Source organism: Salarias fasciatus, chromosome 18 (genome assembly GCF_902148845.1).
Source record: "Salarias fasciatus chromosome 18, fSalaFa1.1, whole genome shotgun sequence".
Lineage (NCBI taxonomy): Eukaryota > Metazoa > Chordata > Actinopteri > Blenniiformes > Blenniidae > Salarias > Salarias fasciatus.
Window position 1 is genome coordinate 20966256 of NC_043762.1, and position 18520 is coordinate 20984775.

Here is an 18520-nt window from a genome sequence, read left to right on the forward strand (position 1 = left end):
TGCGTGTGAAGGAAGTCTGCTGCAGGCTTTATGGCGGCAGCAGCTCCTCCGTCCAGCAGTAAGCAGCGTGTCCACATGGCGCTTTCACTGGGAAAAGCTGGGTGTGATTTATTTGGACTTGCGCAGGTCAAACATGAATTACTCCAAACCTTCAAGGATGTGATTTGCTCACATCGCTCCACAGATTGTGGACAGGAGTCTCCACCCACATCCTAGATCGGTTTGCGTTATCACCCAGGAGATTAAAAAAAAAAAAAAAAAGAAACACATGAAACAAGTTTTACAGATTTATTTGTGAAAAAATAGCCTCCAGAGGAAGGCAGAACACAGATTATTAAGAACAAGGTAAATGCTGATCACTGAGATCTGAAGAGCTGGACGAGGTTCAGCAGGTCTTGCTCTTGCAGGCCGAGCTCCTCCATCAGCGTGTTCAAATACTCCACTGAGGCCGACGTCTGCAGGGCTTCACGCAGCACCGGGGACACGTCTGACAGCCTGAGACACAGAATCCACCCAGATCAGAACAGAACACACTGAAAACACACACCTTCCTCTGTCCAGTCATGTTTGTTGACAAAGATGTCCAGTGATTCTCCTTTTCTTTTTTAAATGGCTGTTTACTGAAATGGCTACATTTCTGTAATAGAACACATGAAACAAATATTTCCATTTGAAGGAATTTTAACTTTAACTCAATGTAATCAAGATCCATATTTTTGGATGGAGAACCCTCCTCTGACACGAGGGTTATTAAATAAATATTCTGCGATTTAATCCTGAAACAGGAATCGAACCTGAGGCGATCTGGTCGGAGACGCCTCTGCTTGACGGTATTCAGGAGAAGATGATCCACATTAGATCGGCAAAATACAACATTTCAAACGCGTGATCTGACTGAAAATGTCAGACACTGATGGAGCCCGATTAATTCAGTACGTTCAGAAGAAGCGGCTGCTGCAGTGAATACTGCTGAAATCCAGCTCTGTGCAACACCGTCAGCTCCGAGTTTCTGTCGTTTGTGAAGCTTTCAGGTGTTTTTAGGCCACTTGACCAAATGAGCGTCTTTTACATGAGAACAAGGTGAATTCTTCAGATGATTCATTGACATGAAACAGTCTCTGAATGCAGGGTTTGTAACCTCGGAGGGCGTCGCGGCCAGCCCACCTCCTCCTCCTCCTCCTCCTCCTCCTCCTCCGCTCTACCTGTCCGCTGGGGTGTAGGTGCACCGCCGGTTAATCTCCGGTTCAAACCGGGGTCTAGTGTTGCAGCGGCGGTCATCCATTATTCAGCCGGCCTGAACAATGGAGGCCAGACAAGCTCCACAGCTGCCACGCAGCAGATAGATAAGACAGCACGCCAAATTATTCATGATGGAGGGATGGAAGGACGGAGTGGAATGGAAGGCAGCAAATGAAATCATGAGAGTGCCGATTGGACACGCGGGCGACGGATGAAGAGAGATGAAGAGCTGTGAACAGTCCTGAGGTGGGAAGGCATCCCAACAAGCACGACAAGCGACCAAACAGTAAATATAGTAAATCAGTTTGAGTGAATCAGGTGAGTTTATCTGGACCTGTGATGGACCGGCGACCGGTCCAGAGTGTTTCCCGTTTTAAAAAGACTTTAACAACATAATTTACAGAAAAAACTCTAAACTGTGAAGTCGAGTGTCAATTTAGGCATTTGGTCCCTGGTTTTAGGGTTTTTTATTTTACCGTTTAATGAGCCCCAGGCTGCAGAATACTGACCCAATTCTTTTCTCTACAAGAAATCTTAACAGTGTGTCCAGGATGTGAAGATAAACTGAAGTCAGGACGGCCGAGAGTCAGAAAACCGAAAATCTAAGTCAGTCTGGAGTCAGGTGAATGCTTTCCCAGTAGGGGGAATCATCAGTGCCGGTTTAGCTTAGATGTGTACAAAGGAACAATGTGTGTGTGTGTGTGTGTGTGTGTGTGTGTGTGTGTGTGTGTCCGCTGTAGTGCATCACGGATCTAGAGAGGGGTAATCAGGTGGAGATAAGGCCATGAGGTGACTGTGTGTACTCAGACAGGAGCAGCACGGAAGTGTTCATGAACTGCCAACAGCGCGCACGCACGCGCACGCGCGCGCACGCACGCACGCACGCACGCACGCACGCACGCAATGATCCAGATAATACTGCACCATATTCTACAGCATCTTGCTGCAGCCTCACAGTGACCGAAAGTAATCAGTGAGAAAAGTTACTTAGTCCTGGTTTCTAAAACCGCATTAGCCTGTTGCACAGTTTGGGCCTGACCTCTGACCCCGGGAGAAACTAACCTCTGGCCTGCTGCGACACACTCAGGCTGAGGTTTGGAGGCTTTAAAAAAAAACAATGGCCCCTGTTTCCTTGTTCACTGCCTACGGGACAAGCTGTGGAGCTGTGTGTGTGTGTGTATGTATGTGTGTGTGTGTGTGTGTGTGTGTGAAGGGGGGGGGGTCACAGAGGCATTTTCAGATAAACACTCCAGATTTGAACTTACAGGTGCAGGAGGATCACGGCGATGAGGGTCCACTCGGGAGTTCTGTGGATGATGTTTGTGTTGGTGAGCCTGTGGACGAAACAAGCTGATCAGTACAGCAGGAACAGTCCTTTTCTTTTCTATTCAATCAAACATGTCTTCATTCTTTATTCTGTGAAGACATCTTCAAGCTGATGTGACAAAAGCACCACACGAATGAGGAAACAAACTGCGCGCCGGGTTAAAGCAACCACAAACAGCGGCGCCTGTGAGCGCCGCGGCGCCGTGCGTCTTTCTGACAGGGCTGTGGACGCTCCCTGGACCGAGCCTCCCGTCGAGCAGGGCCTCCCGACAGCGTGGAGAGAATTCCTGGAAGCGGGAGGTGCTACTCTGCTGCCCGACCTGCTTTTAAATCTCAGACTCAGTGATTTAATAGCAGGGTTGCTGAAAACATCCAGACCAGCCAATAGGAGAAGAGGAGCCGTCGGAGAGCAGGAAGTCCTGACTTCTGGCACAACTTTTCTTTAATTCTATTATCAATCCCAGCTCTGTCATCCAGGCAGGCCCTGAACACACTTTAAGACTTTGGTCTCCGTTGGTGTGTTTGATGTGTAACTTACTTTTCCACATTAAAACAGTGCATTAGGTGGTTCTTTTGTCTGTCAGTGTGAAAAAGGAAGCTCAGTAACTGCAGGTCTGGAAAATAAGAGTCATGAAAAGTAACAGAAGATAGACACAACCGTCTGAAGGCTGTAGAGAGTTCACACATTCGAAAGAAGTTCTGGAACAATTGGTGAATGCAATAAAACCACAGGTCTTGTCGTGTTTCATGCTGACCTCTGGGGGGCGCTGGAGTTCATTTAATAGCCCTCAGTGTTGTGACATTTAGAACAAATCCTTCAAGAAATCACTGCCTGAAATATTTTTTGGGAAGAGAAGCTAAGTTTCAGTTTGACTTTACAGAGTTACAGCAACTTTCAGAATCACAAAGAGTCACCAGGTTGAATATGAACATGAGTTTCTGTATTCAGTTTTTTTTTTATTATTATTATTTTTCCAATTTATTACCAAAACCTAAATATGTGAAAAAGTATTTCCATTTTAAAAAATTAAAATCAGTTTGGAGATAAAGTTCAACACATCTTTGTGTCCTCGAGCAAATCAAACACAGCCCAAGAGTGTGTGTGTGTGTGTGTGTGTGTGTGTGTGTGTGTGCGCGCGCGCAGCACTGACCTGAACGTCCGGACCAGGTTGTTCAGGTGGCTGGAGACGTCGCTCATGGCGAGGCGCAGCGGACCCACGATGTTTTTCAGACTGGAGAAGGAAAACACACTTCAAATGAGTCGGATGATCCCGGTAACCAAATATAAAGATTATTTTATGCACTCTTTCTGCCTGACTCCAGTGAAGTTCAAGCTCGGGTTGGCGATCTGAATTAGATACATTTTTTTTTAAATACGGGTAAAAATGATCTCCATGACCCGATGGGAAGCAATTCATAGCGTGTTCGTAAAGTAGAGCGGAAAATATCCGCGATCTACAGCAGGAGTAAAACAGGAAAAACAGCAACCAATAGTCTTGCCGGGACACCTTGGTTGTAAACCAGTCAAATCCCTTCGCCGTTCTACCTGCCCCCTGCGCGTACATTTCACTGGCGTGCACTGGCCCTGGTTCAGTGCGCGCGTTGCCAAGCTGAGAAAGACGGAGCGTCGTTGCAGAACGGCGGAGAAGAATGTTTGGGGGTTTACTTACCGTTGAGTGCGCCATAACTTGGCGTAGCGCAAATAAAGAAAAACGAAGAAACGAAGCGCTGAGGACAGGTTAGTACTGCAACAGCGGTGCTCGTGCATGTAAGCGGGTGCGTCCCATTGGGGGTGGGAGCTGGGCGGAGCAAGGCGGAGCCTTGGGGAGATGCTACATTCGAATACATGCTAGTTTTCCCAAGATCGCCAACCCTAGCTTTTAGGGACAATCATCAGGATTGAGACTCACCAGCTGGAGAGCTTCTCCACTGCGATTTTCTTCTGAATGAGACGCTGAGCCTGCGAGTCGCTGAGCGGCAGAGAGGGATCCCTCCTCTCTCTCTGCTCCTGAACAGTCACCTGCAGCACAAGACAGAACAAACACACGTGATCTGTTCAGTTTAATGAGCGCTTAAAAGAATATTTGTTAAAAATTTGACAAAGTGGGAGGTGATTCATTTTTAACTAGCGTCCAGCCTCTCCTGCACTCACCTCCTCAGGCAGAATACACCTGCCCTGATAAAACTCCCGGACCCGGAGCTCCAGATGCTCCGTCTCCCGCCGCAGCGTGTCGTAGTCCGGCGCCGCGGCAGACGGGCTCTTACTCCGTCTGGCATCCACCGCAGGCGGCTCGTCCTCGAGGTCGTCTTCATCCAGCTCCTCCTCCTCTTCCTCTTGGACGTCAGCGAACGGAGAGCCGGGAGGACGAGCGTCTCCGTACAGGAACCTCAGGGTCTCGTCGGTGCGCCAGTCGTTCAGCGTTCCCTTCAGGTGCTCGATGAGACGCTGCCGTAGCGACTGAGGCCTGGCTCGTTCCGTGTGTTTTTTCAGGAGACCCTGCAGCCCTGCAGCTCCTCTCCTGCTCATGCCCACCTGGGTGATGCTGAAGGCTTGCTGGTTCGGTGAGGCCGAATCCTTTTTTGAGGCCTGCAGAGTTTCAGAGGCGGGATTTTTGATTTCTGTCGGGGGGTCCGCGGTGCGTCCCGCCTCTGTGGGAGGCGAGTCAGCGTGCATCGGAGCGTGAGCTGCTTCCTCTGAGATTCTGCACTCAGAAATCCGAGCTCCCACCTCCTCCAGGTCAGAGTCAGGCTTATGGTCTGTTTGGGACACGAGCGAGACTTGCTTCTTTCCTCTCTCAGTTTGACCTTGTTCCACTTTCTGGTCTTCAGCTGGGCCTGAGGGCAGCGGGCCCCAGTGCACCCGGGGTCTCTGCTGCTGATCGACCATGCTGGAGACGAAGTCCTGCTCCTGCTCACGGTCGCTGTCGCTCTGACCCTCGTCCCCGACGGACGGTGGAGAGCGGTGAGAGTCCTCTGTCTGGGCAGCCGTCGGGTTCTCGATGTCCTCCACTTTGAGACGCCGCTCCTTCAGCATCACCTCCTCGCCACAGCCCCCGCTGAAAACACACATCAAATAAAGAGTGAGTTGATCTGTCAAGTCTAGATATCCTAAATCAAGAACATGAAGTAAACACGCACCCGTCTCCTTTCTTCAGCAGTTTAATTGTTGCAGGACTGTGAATGAGGAAGAAACAGAAAATTAATTGCACAATCAACTATTACATTTATGATTGTGATTCAAAACACACTGAAAGCAGCACACACACCTTTCAGTGGGTCTCAGCCACAGAGGCGTCTTTGATATTTGCAGCTCAAACGTCTTGGAGGCTTTGTAGCAGAAATTACAGCAGAAACACTGAAAACAGAGTAAAACAGTCAGGAATGACTGATTATTTAATGGAATTTTGTCGCTGCGCACAAATCATCTTCAGACAGAAACACTGACCTTGCGCTCGGTAAGGTCATACACCTTATTGGTCTTAGTAGAAATCTTGTACTGTTGAGTCGGGATCTACAAAATATAGAGCAACACCGTTTCAAAAGGAGACACACAGATGTTCAGGACTGTGGTGATCTATAAAAAGGTTCTTACCTTGCCCAGCTTGTTTGGACATATGGGATACCCGCACAGCTTAGAGATGAATCTCTCCTCGATTGCATCCTTGTAATTAGCAGCAGTGATAAACCTGGCCTGTGAAGAAAAGGTTTCAAAACGGGTTGGACAGACTATGCTGCTGTGACTTGAGGTCACACTAAGAAAAGTCAAACTGAGTGTGGTTGTCGGTCTCTGTGTTTGTGTCTACGGTGTAAAATGTCCTCCGTCATCGTTAGCTGGGATTGGCTTCATTATGGTGACGGTCACCTGAGGATCACCTCACATCTCCCTTTAGCTCAGCCTGCTAGTTTTCACCCCTACTGTCTGACGACATGAGCGAGCAGAGTGATTCGTACACAGTCAACCAGGAAGTCTTCAGACACGCTGTCCTCCAGGAGACGCTCCACCACCTTCAGAGCTCTTCTGTCCAGCTCGTACTTTTCCCTCAGCCATTCTGCCATCTCCTTTCTCCTGAAGTGAAGGGAAAAAAAAACACACATGTGAAGACGTGCTAGAGGTTTACTCTGAAAACGATGGAGCTTCAGCCTCTGCTCTGGCTGCCCGTGTGGCCAAGAATCCACGTCTAAATCTTACTGCTTGTCCATAAAGCTTTGAACGCTCTCAGGAATAAACACATCTCAGACTTACTCGTATAATATAAAACATGGAGACACAGTCAGAAGCAAAGAAGCTGAAGCTGCTTTTAGTTCCTACTCACCCGTGGAACAAACTTCCTGAACACCTGCTGACATACTCACTTCGTTTAAATCAGGCTTTAAAACATGATTATTTGCTTTCCAAAACACAATCGATTTTAACTTTATTATAACCTTTATCTAAAATCAGTATGTTCACTTTATTTGTTCTGATTTTCTTAAACGCTATGCTTTATGAATTTCTTAATTTTACGGATTTAAGATTCTATCTTAAATCTCATTTTAACAAGATTCTCAATCATCTTGTTAAAATGTAATTCTTCTATTTCGTTACAAAGTACTGTGAACTAACTGGCTTGTGCTTTAACGGTGCTATATAAATGAATGTCCTTGGCTTTTGAGAAGATATTGATGCCAAATATACCTTTGAATATCAAGATATTCAGGACCAAAACCTGTTTTGTGTAGATTTTGTGCATTCATTAGTTTGATACTGTTTGGTACAGCACCAAAGAATTAAGTCATTTTTTTAGACAACAAAGTCATCTATACCGTCTCTGGCAGAGGCCGCGAATATGAAAACAATCCCACAGTCGCAGGTCAAGATAAAACCTCTGTTGTTACATAAAAACAGTCTGAAAAAGTGAGGAATAATCATCTCATACCTTTTAGCTTCTTCTTCGGCTGTGAGGGTTTTACGGTATTTTCCATCTGCCACATAAACAAATACAGCGTGTTACGAACAGTCCAATACGATTAATTGTTAACAGAACATGTAAATGTAAAAGAAAAATAATACCTTTTCTGGAGTTTTTAGCGGAGCTTCCCATGGCTTCTACTACTTCTGCGTGCTCGCCTTTGACGCAATGACGTCTACGGTGGCCCGCACGTCCTGTTTTAGTAGCGTCGCGCGCTGGATCACTGGTGTTACGAATTTTCTGGTTTCCTTGTTAACCGGTGACTGACTGGTTACCAGTAACGCCAGTTGGTAAAAACTCGCCGTGAGCGCGTGCAGCTGCAGTTGAGTGACAGTAACGATCCGACTCGTGTTCATCCAACAAGGAAGGAGGTTTATAAAAGGTACGACACTTTAAACTTTAAACGGCCAAACGACGGCTAAACGGCGTTCGCTAGGACAGCTACGACTCTGTCACCAGGAAAACATATTTATCCGTAACACCCAGTACCGGTCTTCAGCCAGCCGAGGTAGAATCTTAGCACAAACTGCGTGGTGTGTAACTCTTTCTTTTGTGTATTTTATTTTAGTCAGTCGTGCGGAGACAGTGTCTGTCTAGCTGAAATGTCACTGAGAGTGTCTATTTTCCCCCACATGTTTGTGTAACCGATGAATTTGTGGACTAGCTTCAGCAGCCTGCAGCTCTCTGTGGTGCTGGACTCAGGTTGGAAAGTCCACTCATCGCACTCAGATTGTCCCTTTTTGTTCAGGAGGATTCCTTTATGAAGACTGAAGCTCAGCTGAAGACAGCAGGGATGGCTCTGGAGCACCTCAGTGAAGTGGTCCAGAGATGTGTAAGCCCCGATGAGAACCGCCTCATCTTTCCATCACTGAGTAACTCGATATCAGAACACACGACCTGCAGGTTTTACAGTGAGCAACACACCACATCAGATCTGTTTCACCTGAACAGCTTTCATTCTGCTCCATCAGGATCAGGCTTTACTTTGTAATTAGAGGTCACACTCACAAGCATCTCACAGCAGTGGAATATCCATGAAAAGTTCATTGTTTGGGCAGTTATTTCTGCCTTCATAGGATGTACACAAACATTTCCATCAGGTCTTACTGTTCGATTTTTCATGTGGGAAGATTCTTTATATGAATTTAAATGACTTGTGTGCTGAAATGATCTTTGAAAATGTTGTAATTGTATTCATAATTCCTCAATGCTGATTGACCCCTGTCCTGGGTGAAGTTAGGGTCTCTGTCAGATTACTGTACTTATTTGTGTTTCACACAGCAAGCGCTCCCAGATGACAGCTACACCTCAGAGGACCATGACGTTTTCACCATCTCTGGGCGGAGCTGTATCGAGGAGGGAAACACGGCGCAGGTCCTCAGTATTGTTCTCGATGAGAAGAATCAGGTATATTGTTCATAGTCAACACTGATCGTTGCTTCACGGCACAGCTGGTGAAATGTGTTGCACGTCGCACTGCCTGACACACCTGTATCATTCTCGACTCAGGACATAGTGAGATGTATGGGCTGGAATCTGCTGCCGCCTCTGATTCAGGTCATGCTGAAGAAAGAAGACAAACACCTTCCTCAGTGTGTGGCCATCTTCAACCACCTGCTGGAGGTTTGTGAACGGATCCAGCAGCGCTTTATTTCTGGGACGAGGCGTGTCTGGTTTGTTTAGTATCTCCATAAATGTAAATTCAGTGTTATCAGTTCCAGTTGTGAACTTCAGGCATCAGTCCCAATTAAACACATATTATGCAGAAACAGTGTCAATTTCCACTTTTCTGTTGATGACTCACAGTTCTTTTCCTCCTTTAACCCTTCAAATTAAACTCGGCTTTCTTTTCTCATAAGTAAGCTTCGCTTAAAATGCCACTTCTAGATTTCTCACTAGTATCAGTGAAACAGAGCAAAGTACATCATATTCAGCTTCACTGCACTGACTGATTGTGCATTTTGAAATTGATTTTCTGTCTGTAATGTGTTTCTTTCATAAAATGATGTAAAATTAAAGTTATGAATAAGTCAGGGATGCACCTGTGATTTTCTAGACCTGTCGACCCAAAGAGCTGCTGATTGGGTTGCTGGAGCAGCTGGAGCAGGACGATCCTGATGCTGTAGCAGAGAGTCTTCACCTGCTGCTGAAGCCTCTACAGAAAGGTATATACCACCTGTTTAAACAGTTATTGAGATGTGACTCCTCCCCTCACCTCCTCCTGTCCTGTCAGTGCTGCTGTGCCTGGGCAGCAGGAAGCCGTCGTCCCTCGGTATGACCCTGTCCTCCGTGCTGGACCAGGTGGCCAAACTGCCCCTGCCTCACACCAAGGAGCAGGAGGAGGACGACGTCTTCTCGCTGTGCCGCTGCTGCGGCGACCTGACCGACTTCGTCGGGCCCTTCGTCGACGAGGCCAGACGAAACCTCCTCGCCAGGAAGACGGGTGCGGCGGGCGGCGGCGCAGAGGACGAGCTGCAGACGGAACTTCTGAAGTTGTGAGTGAAAACTGGAAACATGATCAAGTGAAAATCAAGTTCCAGAAAGAAGCTGGGTGAGTTTTCATGACGAGGTCAAGGCTGAGTGAATTCCTGCTCCACAGCTGTATGAAGACTCTGAGCTATCCTCTGCTGAGGGTTCATCTGAAGGATCCCGACACCCTTCCTGATTCTCCTCTTCGGACCTTCGCCACAGAGATTTTGGTAACCAGAGCTTGTGTGAATCGTCCTGTAAAAACAGTGCTGAAGGGCTGGACTTGAGGCTCGGGTTATCAATCACTCTCTTGCTGTGCAGAACACCCTAGGTGCCATCGGTGAGTCGCTCCCTGCTCTCGTCAGCCAGCCTCTAATGAACCGAAAGCAGGTTCCAGGCTTCCTGGAGGAGGAGGTGCGTTATCCCAAAGAGTCCCTGGCCAGCCTGGCTCACCTGGTGTTTGTGCATCACCTGGCAGCAGATTCATTCCCCAATGTCTTCAGGTACGATTTACAATTTGTAATTTAATGATGATGTAGGGGAGACATACTAAAACTATATCATATATTTCAAAATGCTGTTTTGATTTGGAGCGAGTGATTAATCTGACTGCGTCTGGGATCACAGCCCAGTTTTCTGCCTTCGGTTCAACATGGAGCACGTCTCCGTCCTGCTGTCCAGGTAACTCTTCACTGTTTACATCCTGTTTTCTTAAAGAAACAACACTCAAGTCACAATTCCTCAATAAAATGAATTGACTGGCCAATTTGCAGCTACTTCTGATTGAGTCCTTTAACGTCTAAAAGATTTTAATCTGAATTTTTTTTTTGTCAGTGCTGAGGAGGACAAAATCCAGAAAGGACTGGTGAGTTAATCAGGACTGTGAGAGTCTTTTTTTTTTTTTTTTTTTTTTAAATGCAATTTTTCTCAGATGAATCTTAACAAAGGATTACACGGGTTAAAAACTATCCGGGCCCACAGCGCAAAATGCAACGAATAGAAAGATAAAAGGAGAAGCAGTTAAACAGATAATTTGACTCCTGACGTCTGTAACGACGCAGGAGCTGTACGAGAAGAGCCTGGTGCGGCAGGAGGACGGCAGCCTGCCTGCAGACCTGATGGAGATCAGAACTTTCCTCGCCGTCCCTCAGGTGATCATCCCGACACGATTCATGATGGAAATATCAGCGTTAACTCTGACACGTCTAACCTGATGCTTAGTTTTAGTTTAAGTTTACATAACAGTGTTGATTTTAGTGTTTTGCTTTCAGAACTTGGTGAAAGTCATGACACTATGTCCGAGACATGATTTGGTGAGTTTTCAAATATTCACAGAATCCCTCTTTTTCTGTTACGATCACTTGCTGATAGACGTTTTGATGTTTGTGCCCAGAGAACTAAAGGACTGAAGGTGTTAAAGCTGAGCATCGATAAGTTCGACACTGAAGCCAAATACAGATTTTTCCAGTAAGTAACAAGATTTCCTTCCTCCTCCTCCTCCTCCTCCTCCCACTGCAGTGACTGTCTGTTGATCACCTGTTCTCAGGTACATGCTGAAGACCAGCAATCACTCTGGGGTCGAAGGTTACATCATTCAAAATATAAAGACTCAAATAAACGTTTCCCTGCAGGTGAGACATCATGTTTTTTTTTTTTTTTTTAATTCATCAACACGATAAAAATGTCTTCATGTGTCTCCAGCCAGGAAAGAGCAACATCTGGTTTGAAGGCGTACAGCTGCTGCCGCTGCTGCGGAAAGTGTTCAGTCTTCCAGACGGTCCGGAGACGGATCTCCTGCAGTATCTGGACAGGTCTGCACGCGCACACGCACGCGCACTGGGGAACCAAACTTAGAAACACAATTCTGAAAATGTGAGCTTTCGATCATGTGTTTTTGTTTTCTGCAGAATGATGGAGTCTCTGAACCTGCTGCGGTTCCTCCTCATCAGAGACAAAGTGACAGAGAACCAGGTGAGCAGCGATTCAGCCAAATGGATCCGCTCGTTAAGCAGATCTTGAAAACGGGGGATCGGCCCGCTGGCTGGCCGCTCAGCCCTCACCGTGTTGATCTTGCAGACGGGGATCTGGACGGAGCTGTACAAAATCGAAGACACGTTCCTGAAGCCGCTGCGTGTCGGACTGAACATGTCCAGAGCTCATTACGAGAAGGAGCTGCACAACACGAGGGAGACCAAGCCCGAGGCCAAAGGTCAGATACCGCCGTGAATGTTGGAGAATGTGGAAATACTGACTCCACATGCTGCAAAATTCAATTGATTTCTAAAAACATGTTCCACAACAGGAAAGTCGGCAGTCTCCGTGTCCGTCGGGGACGAGACGCTCCCAAAGATGACGACCGAGTCCCAGATTCAGGTCAGCGACCGTCTGATTCTCCTTCATGTGGCGATCGGACGGCTCTGTGACGCGTCGGTAACGTTTTATCGGTTCCTCTCAGGCTCTGCACTCGGCGCTGCACACGTTCGACATGATGGAGAGCGTGCTGGTGCGGATCGAGGAGCTGATGGAGGCGAAGGATCATGTCTGATGGTCCGGATCGTCTCGAAGCCTAAAGGACAAGCGGACACGAGGCCTGCGACCGTACATCTGATCTGATCGCCGCTGTTAAGTGTTGTTAAAATTCTGACATTTGTAACAAATGTACAAACTTTTTTACGCCTTGATTCAATAAAATGTTGATTCCATGTGTGTGGTAGTTTTTAGTGGTTCCACAGTGGAATCTGTTTCTGAGGAGTTACATTCAGATTATTAATCACTGTTAACAGTCTCTGCTGTTCGATGCATTCACAGCAGGAGAAAAATCTCAGTGAAAGAGACTCTGGCCCCAAAGAACTGTTTGATTTACATCTGATCATCTTTTTAAAGATGAAGGTTAATTTATTCCAAAAATCTGCACAAAATACAAAAAGGGAATTCACAGAAAGCACAATGTAACGTTCTCTTTCACACCACAGCTGCCATTAAAACTTTAAATCACCAAGTTAAACTTGCTTTTACAAATATTAAATTAACTTCACTTAAATGTGAGAAAGGAACCATATTTACTCTTTAAATGACCTCCTGAGTCTCGCCGGAGCTTCCCAGGTCTTTGAACAGAGGATGCTGCAGCGCCTCGGCGGCCGTGATCCTGGTTGTGGGGTTCAGGTCCAGGAGGCGGTCCAGCAGGTGGTAGGCCTCGTCGGGAACCCGGTCCCAGCCCCGCTGGTCCCCCTCCGACCGTTCTGAGAGGAGGGATTTGGTTTCCTGGCTGCCTGGATGTTCCTCTTTGCTCAGAGCGGCAGAAGGCGGAGCTTCCTGGATGTCATGATCCCGGGTGGCGGCTCTGTCTTCGCCCGTCCCGCGTTTCCGAAGCCTCTCGCACATTTTCCTGAGGTCCTGTCGAGCGAAGTCCCAGCTGCAGACCACCGCCTTACCTGAGAGACGGGCAGACACCGAGGCGGGTTTAGTCTCCGCGCACATCTACGGCCGGGCAAACGCAGCGCTGAGGAACGAGAACAGACCCAGAGACTTGGCGGCCTGGATGGTCTCCCTGGAGCCCCGCACGCTCATGATCTGAGTCAGAGCCACCAGGTCGTCGCTGGCTTTGAAGAACGGGTAGCGGCCGCTGAGGAGAGCGAGCAGGATGACTCCGGCGGACCACACGTCGATGGCTGCAGAGCCGGGCGGAGCGGAGAGTCCGTCAGAGACAGAAACACACGTTTAACTTATTAATCACAAACAGCGGCTTGACTGCAGAGACACACCTGTGTCTTGGTTGGGACACTTCGTCAGGACTTCAGGAGCTCGAAATCCAGACGTTCCTGCTCTCGGTGCGACTTGTTCCCTTCTGTATTCGAACAGAACAAAGAAAGCAGAGGTCAAGTACCATGATATCACCAAAATATATATATTTTTGAGTATCTGTGAAGTGATACTTCTCATAAAGTGCAACACAGCCAGTTTTCCCGGATCATGTTATGACTTGACGTCCAGCGGCAGGATCTAGCTCTCTCAGTGTGACGCTCGCTCGGTTACCTGCTCGTGCAGACGTTGCAGACCTGGTTGGAGAGGAAGCAGTCGCAGGTGAGGCCTTGCTGCACGGCCTTCAGGGGTTTCTGACGGCTGCCCTGCGGCTCCGCCGGCTTCGAGCACCGAGCTGCTGGAGGCCCCGGTTTGCTCGGCTTGACAAGCTGAAGGAAGAATTTTATAAATGAAGCAAAGTGTTACCGAGAGGGATCCATTTGTGTTAGAATGTTACTGTAACAGGTGTAACAAGCATAACCAATTTAGCCATTTTAAATGTAATAAAGGTCAATAACAACACTTTCCAATGATGATGAACAATGTTCAAATAGGTTATTTACATTAGGGAGTAAAAAAATGAGCTCAATCATTCAAACCAGTCATGTTTGTGAATCCTGAGAGCAACGAGGGGAGAAAAAGTCTCCCATCTTTCAAAATCTGACTTTCCTTCTGACTCACTTCTATTTTGGACAGAGCTTGTTTGGCGGTGGAGGGAGTCGGAGTGCAGCTGTTCAGGTTCCTCTCTCCAAACACCGGCCTTGGCGCTTTGCTCGGTCTTGTCAGATCCTAGAAAACAACAAACATGAATACCAGAAGTGAGTCGCAGAACAGCACAGGCTGTTCACATTGGAGCAGTCCAGATACTCCCGAACCGAGCAGCAGTTCTCTTCACGGAAGAGACTGGAGGGGAAAAAAACTAAAACCTGAATCAGCCCAGTGCAGACACCTTTGTGTGCTTGGTGTGTGTGGCGGTGGCGTCGACAGAACGCGCTTTTTTATGTGGTGCTTTCTGAGCGGCAGAGGAGGGCGTGCTGGAGGAGGAGGAGGAGGAGGAAGGTGGCAGGGTCACCGATTGCCGTGCAGGCCGAGGCGGCGGGGCTGAGGTGGCGGTGGCGGCGGCGGCAGCTCTGCCGGCGGTGACTTTCTGAGGAACTTTAAGAGGTGCTTTGCGATCCTGTGTGGAATTGTGCTTCTCCGTGGACCCGACACCTTTCTGCAACAACTTCTGCCTCACCACCTTCAGCATCTCGATCTTGGTGTCGGCTGTACCGTGAGCCAGGCCGAAGTCCACCAGAGCATACCTACATCAACAGATGCAAAGGAAACATCAGTTTTGTTTATTCTGTTCATGCAGTGGAGTTTTGAGAAAACCACAGGGCGCCACTGCTCACACTTTTCTCTTCCTGTTGTACAGGAAATTGTTTGGCTTGATGTCCCGATGAATAATTCCAAACTGGTGGATGTGTTTCAGGGCTCTCAGCAGGTGGTAGATGTACAGACGCACCTCTTCGAAACTCAGTGAGTCAATAATATTCTGAAAACGACAATTTGGTAGCATCAGAAAACAAAAACATGATGTGGGAAAGTGTAAAACCATCTATACAGAGAAATTATCTGCTCCACAGATACGAGTGTGAGGCTGTCCGTACCACGATGGCCTGGTGCTCGACGTAGGGCATCACGATCACCACATGGTCCTCTTTCCTGAAGCAGTATGTGACTCCGATCACGTTCTCCGTGCCTCTGCAATGGGAAAACAAGACTTTTTGTTTCGAGTGTACCTTGTTAAACACATGTGAATGAACATTAAGATGAGTATAAACACCCTGCTGACCAGCAGGACACTCCACTGAAGCAGAGATTCAGCTGAATCAGGCAACACACCCATTTACTATGGCATAAAAATAATGTTTCAACCCAATGATTCCCTATCTCCATTTTTAAAGCTCTTAATTTTCTGTGTTCTGAGTGTAAATTTCATTCATTTATTCATGTATTCCCTTCCAACTTTTTGCTCTTGTGTGTACAGTGCGTGGCTGTCACTTACAGCATACACTAATTAAAAATAGAGGAATGAAATAATGAAATCTTTTGATTAAGGTGTCAGAACTAGCATTTCACCCCATATCTTTAATGAACACGTGCTGTAAATGACAGTCACACACCAGTTTTAATGTGTGGAGAGGGAAAACGGCCTTTTACAGACCATCACATTGTAGCTCATGACGTAATTTTCTGTGTTCTCTCGTCACAGCATTGACTGAGCTCAGACGGATCATTTCAGCGTGGTTCTCAGGAATGTTGGTGATGAGATTACAATGATTTATTTACTACAGGAAACTCAAAAGAAACCAACCACCTGCCTAAAACGTTCACGTGAAGAGATTTTCTTTTTTTCCTTTTTTGATGAATAAACATCTCGTAACCTATAAACCGAATCTAGGCACAGATGGATAAGTGAAAAGATGAATACATGAAGCCCGTCCAGTTTGTCAGAAACAGTGCAGGACTCACCCTGCCACGGTGAGACACTGCAGCTCAGCAGCAATGCGTGTCGGATGGCTGATTGGGATGAGGTGCTTCAGGGCAAACGTCTCCCTCGTTCCATCCAGCATCTGAGCCTCGGCCAAGTACACTGAGCTGAATGTACCTGATGTTAAATCCACCAAGAACTCAGTTTCAGTACATCCAGTAAAACAAACAAATGACTGTGTCAACCTGAAATAAGCCTCTCTCCAAAAATTAGTACATAATCTCCAAATGTTGGAGAGAAATTTAAATGTGGGCTGTGTACCTTCTCCAATCTTGTCTATGATGTGGAAAACCTTGGCCAGCTGAGGAACAGCTTTGTAGAGGTATTCAATATCCGCCTCCACATCCCCTGAAGGAAGACAGAGAAATACCGCAGTTAGAGACGCACTTGTTTTTATTAAAGCCGCTGCTATATTTCCCTTTAATGATCAACCAACAGCAGGTACAGAGAGATTATAGAGCAGTAAGATACACATTATTATCAGAATTACATGTTTACTGTGTTGTTGATTGCCAGACGGTGGTCAGCCCTCTCCCCTCACACTGAGAAGGTCATGGGTTCAAATACTGAGTGGGTTTGTTTCCACAGTAGTGATATTCATGTGGATTTAACTGATGACCCTAAATTGCCCATATGTGTGAATGTGAGAGTGTGTGTTTGTCCTGTGGTGGACTGGCGACCTGTTCAGGGTGACGCCATACTGATTGTATAAAACAGGAGAGATGAACAGGTTTAAACATAATTTACTTAGTAATCACCCGCACCACACATATATGTTAATAATTAGTGTATCTCTACTAGATCATTGTTCATTTTAATGCCGCGGCCGCCCCTGAAGAGTCCAACTCACTCGGTAACTTCCTTTTTCTGGGATTTCTGTCAGATGGGAGAACAAAGCCGTCCGAGCTGAGGCCGTCCGGACAGTGAGGGGAGATTTCCATCTGGGAGCCACACCGAGGAGAAACAGAGGGGAAAGTGGGCAACATTTAATCAGTAATATGATGAACAGCTATAACTGTCGTGTTAAGCTCATTTTGTTGTACTGCAATGAGTCAAATCTGGTTAAACTGACAGAAGAGTTTATAGCTGATAACGTTAATGTGTACAGTCATGCTGTTAACGCAACAACAGAAGCAAAACAAAGACACTCACCGCTTCAGCTTTAAAACGGCAGAAAGATTTCAAATCAATGTGCTAAAAATCGCGCAGTGATCATTTATCAAGGGAATGTTTATAGCTCAAGTCTCTGCGTTCGAGCTTTGTTGGCCTGACTTTCTCTCCATGAAGCTTTTCCGCCTACAAACTCCGCGCTAAAAGTGACGTCTGCCAAATCTCGCGATACTTCGGAGCGGATGACGTAAGCATAAGCTCCGCCCACCCACCAGCTGGTGGCGCCGAAGTAGACTCCGCAGCAGAAGAAGTCAAGATGCTACAGCTCTGTGCGGGACTGCTGCAAACAGGGCTCGAGGCGTCACTTTTTACAAGTGAGGTTGAACATTACAGACATTTGAATTTTGTGAAAATTATTGTACTGCATTTATGTTCACCAATAACACTTTTCGCATGTATTTCATTCACACTTACTGAAAGATAGACAACAGAACAGAATTCACACTTACTGAAAGATAGACAACAGAACGTCTGCCTAAACAACAGTTTGCACACAAGTTTACCCACAGTTTCAGGAGCTTTGGTTTATTGTCAATATATATACATCAATATATTTCCTAAGAAAAAAAATTTGAAGGGATAAAATAACCTTTACTTCTGTTTTTTTTTCTTCTTTTTTTTATTGTGTCCAAATTGGTCAACACAATTGGTCGCCATTAACCTCCAGGCATTGATACGTACCTAAAACTACTGATAGGTAACGTTGGCCAAAGTGTCCAATGATATTGCTGCACACACGTTTTCAATTTCTTGTTTAAGAGCCGCCAATGTAGTCGGTTTAAGTTGATCAAACTTCGAAAGAGGTATCCATATGTATCAAAGTTCTTTTTACAAATCAAATATTTATACAAGCTTTCCTTTTCCTGATGTGTTTACATCATTCATGATATCTAAGCTATCTATAATTTTAAATTATTTTGCTTTTTCATTTTAGCTGGTAAAGGACTGGACCTCCTCTACCTCCAGAAAAGCTGTGAAGATCCTGTCTTTTCAGCCTCAGGATGAGCTAGAAGCTTCAACTACACACACACAC

The 18520-nt window shown here is 46.6% G+C and overlaps 3 protein-coding genes across 9 annotated transcripts; 1 reads left to right on the forward strand and 2 right to left on the reverse strand.

Annotated features, from left to right (window-relative positions):
* Nucleotides 1-274: 274 nt before the first annotated feature.
* Nucleotides 275-7672, reverse strand: rpap2 (RNA polymerase II associated protein 2). Of its 4 annotated transcripts, none has more exons than XR_003933410.1 (13): nt 7616-7672; nt 7482-7527; nt 6517-6631; nt 6158-6256; nt 6011-6076; nt 5832-5920; nt 5704-5739; nt 4718-5621; nt 4476-4585; nt 3717-3797; nt 3321-3397; nt 2505-3179; nt 416-495 (listed from the first exon to the last, which is right to left on the reverse strand). XR_003933410.1 is itself a non-coding variant. In XM_030114395.1 (12 exons), exons 1-12 carry the CDS (start codon nt 7644-7646, stop codon nt 357-359), a joined length of 1785 nt encoding a protein of 594 aa, XP_029970255.1. In that variant the 5' UTR covers nt 7647-7672; the 3' UTR covers nt 275-356. The 4 variants fall into 4 exon arrangements, 1 of the variants encoding a protein (XP_029970255.1); XR_003933411.1 differs by having other exon boundaries at nt 430-495; nt 2505-2573; XM_030114395.1 differs by lacking the exon at nt 3321-3397 and having other exon boundaries at nt 275-495; nt 2505-2573.
* A 121-nt stretch (nt 7673-7793) lies between these two features.
* Nucleotides 7794-12679, forward strand: glmna (glomulin, FKBP associated protein a). Of its 2 annotated transcripts, none has more exons than XM_030115789.1 (19): nt 7794-7896; nt 8263-8346; nt 8796-8921; nt 9024-9137; nt 9571-9679; nt 9748-10009; nt 10114-10213; nt 10305-10486; nt 10611-10664; nt 10818-10848; nt 11045-11134; nt 11255-11296; nt 11377-11450; nt 11530-11614; nt 11685-11794; nt 11891-11954; nt 12060-12192; nt 12286-12356; nt 12439-12679. In XM_030115789.1, exons 2-19 carry the CDS (start codon nt 8275-8277, stop codon nt 12526-12528), a joined length of 1809 nt encoding a protein of 602 aa, XP_029971649.1. In that variant the 5' UTR covers nt 7794-7896; nt 8263-8274; the 3' UTR covers nt 12529-12679. The 2 variants fall into 2 exon arrangements, with proteins under 2 accessions (XP_029971649.1, XP_029971648.1); XM_030115788.1 differs by lacking the exon at nt 7794-7896 and adding an exon at nt 7997-8047.
* cdc7 (cell division cycle 7 homolog (S. cerevisiae)) lies at nt 12441-17610 on the reverse strand. 3 transcript variants are annotated; one of them, XM_030115792.1, is made up of 13 exons: nt 17470-17610; nt 17168-17258; nt 16579-16665; nt 16299-16434; nt 15434-15527; nt 15176-15318; nt 14854-15085; nt 14463-14570; nt 14016-14170; nt 13745-13827; nt 13502-13651; nt 13038-13414; nt 12441-12549 (listed from the first exon to the last, which is right to left on the reverse strand). In XM_030115792.1, the coding sequence occupies exons 2-12, from the start codon at nt 17256-17258 to the stop codon at nt 13050-13052; spliced, it is 1644 nt and encodes a 547-aa protein (XP_029971652.1). In that variant the 5' UTR covers nt 17470-17610; the 3' UTR covers nt 12441-12549; nt 13038-13049. The 3 variants fall into 3 exon arrangements, with proteins under 3 accessions (XP_029971652.1, XP_029971650.1, XP_029971651.1); XM_030115790.1 differs by having other exon boundaries at nt 14731-15085; XM_030115791.1 differs by having other exon boundaries at nt 12483-12549; nt 13047-13414; nt 14731-15085.
* Nucleotides 17611-18520: the final 910 nt, after the last annotated feature.